This window comes from Megalops cyprinoides, chromosome 13 (genome assembly GCF_013368585.1).
Source record: "Megalops cyprinoides isolate fMegCyp1 chromosome 13, fMegCyp1.pri, whole genome shotgun sequence".
Lineage (NCBI taxonomy): Eukaryota > Metazoa > Chordata > Actinopteri > Elopiformes > Megalopidae > Megalops > Megalops cyprinoides.
In genome coordinates, this window is record NC_050595.1 from 20232116 (window position 1) to 20237456 (window position 5341).

A 5341-nucleotide genomic window follows, 5' to 3' on the forward strand; every position below is an offset into this window, starting at 1 on the left:
ACGATTGACTGCCATTTATGTGCTGGCTTGAGCAAAGCGGAAGGATTGACTGCCATCCCATGCAGGTTTGGCTGATTTATTGGTGGACCACGAAACCATTCAAGCAACATGTCCTGTTCTCCATTAGTAACACCACAAGCGAGGCTCTAGCTCAGTTATATCAAGAGCCAGGAGGTCTGCAAAACTGGGCTCCAAGCAAATGTCTCCTGATCTTTTCTTACAAAATGGCACATGCTGTTGCATCTATGGTATTTTTCCTTCTACATCCTCCAGTTGGAAGCCCAGAATCCTTGTGGTGCACACCTCTGAGGCCTGTTCCAGCTGGAACTTGCTCTTACGCCCGTGCTGCAGCCCCTGAATTACTCAATGGCATTTTAGCGACAGGTGCAGAGGGAAAAGCCATTCCCGCAATGCCTGCACGAGCATTTGGCTTCTCCCCCTCACAGCGAGTCAGTCCGTCGGCGGGCGAACACAGCCGACACGGTCTTCACAATGCCCTTGATCCCCGCGGGCTTCTTGACGGCCGACCTGGACTCCCGGATCCTGTCGGTGAGGCCATGGAACACCATGAGCACGCCGTGGTAGTTCTCCGCCACCGACACCTCGTAGAACTGGCAGTCCGTGGTGAGGGCTAGCAGCCGGCCCTCCTCGCTCGTCACTGTCCTGCGGTGGTGCAGGTCCCGCTTGTTCCCTACGATGACAACGGGCACCTTCTCCATGCCCAGAAAGTCCTTGGAGGCCTTGATGCCCTGGACCAGCCTGGCCACGGCATTGAAGCTGGCCCTGTCACAGATGCTATAGACCAGGACAAAACCGTCCGCCCACTGGACCCTCTTCTCGTGTATGGGGGTCTCCCAGTACTGCTCCTGTAATCGGAGAAAATCTGTTACCACTGCAGGCATGGCTACAATACTAGCCTCTCAATGCAGCCTTCCACTGGACAAAATACAGAATCTGAGGTAACTTGCGGGACTTACGTTACCTCTAACTGTTTGTAATTAACAATTTAAACACATACATTGGGGAAATTAATGAAGTAGAAAAAAATGTTTCTGTAAGGTTATAGTGTGAAACATTTATTAGTACCTTTATCCACTCTGAAATTCACCATTTCTTTTTAGGATGTGGGTGCTGGTAAAACAACATGTTTAGGTTGTAACAATCAATACTGTAATTGAGAATGGAGGCAGGGTTGTATCTGGAGCCATCAAACAGGCAGGTTTTGGCAGTAAAAGATTTCATGACAACTGGAACAATTCCAGCATGAGAGCACTTTTGCTCATGCACTCAGTAGGTGTACTGCATAATACAGTATAATTAACCAATGTGTTCTCTTGGTGAACAGCCAAATGAATTGATTTCCTTCTGCTTTGGGGCAAAACTCAAATATCACCATGGGGTAAAGGAATAATATTAGACCATGATAAGCCTGAGTGACTTTCACTGTTGTCTCACTTAGCTCTACATCGGGTTATTAGTCAGACAGGTAATAAAACAGAGACGAAGAGGAGAGACAATCAACAAAGGAAAGTACTGAAGGGAACCAATCTGCCCCACTTAATGAGTACATGAACAACGCCCTCCTGTCTAGGGTGTCGACAGCCAGCAGTTTCTCACCTGACAGCACATCACAGCCTGTTAATAACAGATCCAGGAGCCCACGAGTCACAACACCTCAACCAGATCCACACATCAACACATCTTTTCACTCTATCTTTGGCATCATTTTTTTACTGACAGTTCCACTGCATCAGATAGCCCAGCAACCTGTGCATCAGTTCTAATAGTGGGGAAGTGGCTACTCTCCGCAGATCTTGTCTGTGGGCAAGATGATCAAATTGGGGCCATTTACTCACCAATGGTCAAACATGCAACAAAATGTGACAGAGTCAGCAAAATTCAGGTGGATTCATCTGCGATGGAGAAAACTCCTCTTAAGCAATGAATCAGGCAGACCAACTTTACTGATATTTGTTAGTGTGACAGACATGCAAAGACATTTGCTAAACATTTGTCTGAAACAGACCGATCAATGCAAATGTCCAGGTGTCATGGTTTGGGCAGGAGTGTCTACTGTCTGCATGCCACTACATTTATGAGAACTGATGACAGAACCAGTCAGTACTCAACATATTTATATCTTACATACATCCATACATGGTGATGTTTCTCTTTGTGCCCAGTGCCCATTGTTACCTTGGCTTGCTATTTTTTTGTAATTGATGCAACCAAATTTACCTTACCTGAGAATAAGGTGAGTCCCATATGCTGAAGGTGACCTCTCTTCCATCGACAATAACATTGTGGCTGTAGATCGATTCTGGATCAGAAGGTAAAAGAACACGATGTGAAGGCTCCACAATTAAAATCTTAAAATCACATTTCCAGAGTGTACTCTAAATGATATAAACACAGGACCTACCAATGTGTCCGTATTCCCCGATGAATCTCCGAGTAAGGAAACGGACTGTGAGAGCTGTCAACAATAAAACTTCATCATCATTATACCCATCATCATCATCATCATCATCATCATCATCAAAACAACAATAAATATTATAAACAATCCATCCACTTAAAATCATTACAATTTCTGAACAGGTGGGAAAGTTTGCTATTGGTATATCAATAGCGCATTTTAAAAAGATCTTACCGGATTTGCCAACGTTGTCCGTCCCCAAAACTACTATATTAGCCTCCATTTTCAGAGCATTGGGTCCGGTCATATCTATGGAAAATTGAGCAGCGTTTGAAACACTCAGTACCATTTGCAAAGTTGCAATCACAGGAGCGGTATACACTCTGCACTACCTCCTTCAATCGTTAAGCAGGCACTGTTTTTGGCTGTCAGAGGTCTGTACTGAAGAACTTCATGGAAGGTTCCACTATCAACAACGAAGGGGGGATATTTCAGGTAATCATATGATGATAATAATACATGAAATGCTTTAACACATAATTATTTCACTCAAAATAAATAATTTAATAAATTAATTAATACGTAAATAAATTGTACAATGAATATCATTTTATGTGGGGTTTTGCTTGCTGTGTTTTTATTTTTTTTTTAATAAATTGGTATCTTCCATTTTGCTGAAAACAATAATACCATGTGGTTAGTATGAACGTCCGCCGGAGACTTGTTTTAAAACACAAGTGACGTACGTATCGACGGCTCTTTTGGAGAAAAGAGGGATTAGCATGGCCTTCTTGGTAAAATATATATATGTATAATGCGCGTACTCTAGTTAGCCAGCAAGGGACGTTGCTTGTGTAAATTTTAGACAAAGACAGAAATAACCATACTTGCAAAACTCAAGACTCACGCATGATATTAAAGACGTCTCGTTTCATATAGCTTCTGTCAGTGCAAGAGGCAGGTGGCGTTCATGTGTTAACACAATCAGGAAACTATACACGTTACTCATGAGAGAAACTGCAGATGCCCTAAATATGAAAAAGCTAGTGCATTGTTGTTTTAATACTCTCGAATGTGGTATCTTAACATTGAATGTGTACCGTGAATGCTGTCGCATTATCAGAGCTCACCGCTAGATGGTAATGTGTACACAAAACGTGAAGAGCATTACCCGCTCTTAAAGCTTAGAAACCAGTGCGCATTGTAGATATCGGTGCTTTTTGAATATCAGTGTAAATGTGCCACGGGCTTTCAACTTGCTTACTCCACTGCTGGAATTATCTGTAAAACTATTGTTTGTGAGAAATACCATATGTTTACTGACATCTCGCACCGCATGACCACATCTGAGAAAAAAAGCCGGGATTTGTCCCGAAATCCAAAAGAGCACATGGAATTCGCAGACTGGCTAGAAAATATCTAAAAGTAGTGTTTGAGCAGTTCATAACTCAGGCGTGCTCTCCTGAGGAAGATATAGCCATTTGACCATGTAAAGAACATATGCTTTGAGCACCGTTCTTAAATGTTAGTGGGTGAGGCCATTCAAATATCCTCGTGTTAATATGTGCCCATTTTTCATTTCACCAGGAGAAGGAACCCTCACTGACCAGGGAGAAGACAGTGGGGGACTCAGCGGTGCACAGAATCATGAAGAACTTTGTTTAAGGCAGCCACGATAACCTTCACCAGACAGTGTGAGTCCAGGGGGTCGGGGGGGCTTGGTGCAGGAGGATGTGACCTGCTCACAATAGTAGGTTTTCTGCTTCGCCAACAACATTTATATGGACTGCATTTATATAGTGCTTTTCTACTCATTTGAGTACTCAAAGCACTTTACAGTTATATGCCTCACCTCTACCTACCAGTGGCAGAGGCTGCTATACAGGGTTACCAACTGGCCACTGGGAGCTGTTGGGGGTTCAGTGTCTTGCTCAAGGACACTTCGACACTCTGCCAGGATGAGCCAGATTCAAACCAGGGACCTTCCAATCCCCAGTTGACTGCTCTACCTCCTGAGCCACTGTCGCCCCGTATATGAAAAAATGCCAGTAGTTTCTTATGGTAAGAGCAAACATCAGTTTGGTGGGAAGATACAAATGCTCTTTTTCTGCATTTACTTTTCTGGCTGTGGTTTGAAAGGCAGATTTAAATTAGGATTTGTGCATGCATACACACATGTACACACAAACATAACGAAAACCTCACACATATACACACACTACTCATACAAAGACACTTGCACACCTCACATTAAGTCATACACACCACACATCTTACACACAGACACAGTTTCACATGCATTGGCTTGCTGGGATATATCACACCGCCCTCTGTAAAATTATGGGGACAGCCACAAAAGGACTGTGGTGTTGCAATTTTGTTTTGTCTTTGCTGTTAGACACACTCTACATGATGCACAGATGGAGGAAACATTCTGAATGCACAAATATTGTATGAGTCAGTGATTTAAAAAGCCATTTTGTGAGAATACCCCCAAGCTTAACTGGCTGTGAGTACATGCTAAATTCTATGAGGCTTAATGTAGCAGTGGGTTTAGAGTTTTTTAAGTCCTGCACAGATCAGTCTTTTGACTCCAGCATTTTAAATACTATGGCCAATGTCTGCATGTGTTCAGAGCCCCCAGGCAATGTGCTGTGTCATGGTTAGTGCATCTTTTTGCCACTAGAGGGAGACCAGCTCATTGCTGAGTACTACCACTTGTCTGTGCACTGTTTTGTTCTGAGGAAAACGTATTCGAAATATGTGTTGTAGCTATAAATAACAGTGCTACCAGTCTCTATCATTAATTAAAGCAAACTTTTAAAATCATTCGTTTGTTTGAGGGCCACTTTGAACTCACAATATTTAACATCTGCTTTAATCTGCAACACTATTGTGCCTATGAGTAATTTCTGTTTCATC

At 43.0% G+C, this 5341-nt stretch overlaps 1 protein-coding gene across 2 annotated transcripts; it reads right to left on the bottom strand.

The window, feature by feature from the left end:
• Positions 1 to 440: 440 nt before the first annotated feature.
• On the bottom strand, positions 441 to 2768 carry si:dkeyp-59c12.1 (uncharacterized protein LOC555379 homolog). 2 transcript variants are annotated; one of them, XM_036544576.1, is made up of 5 exons: positions 2654 to 2768; positions 2423 to 2476; positions 2244 to 2320; positions 1445 to 1459; positions 441 to 851 (listed from the first exon to the last, which is right to left on the bottom strand). In XM_036544576.1, exons 1-5 carry the CDS (start codon positions 2766 to 2768, stop codon positions 441 to 443), a joined length of 672 nt encoding a protein of 223 aa, XP_036400469.1. The 2 variants fall into 2 exon arrangements, with proteins under 2 accessions (XP_036400469.1, XP_036400470.1); XM_036544577.1 differs by lacking the exon at positions 1445 to 1459 and having other exon boundaries at positions 441 to 866; positions 2654 to 2726.
• Between the last annotated feature and the right edge of the window lie 2573 nt (positions 2769 to 5341).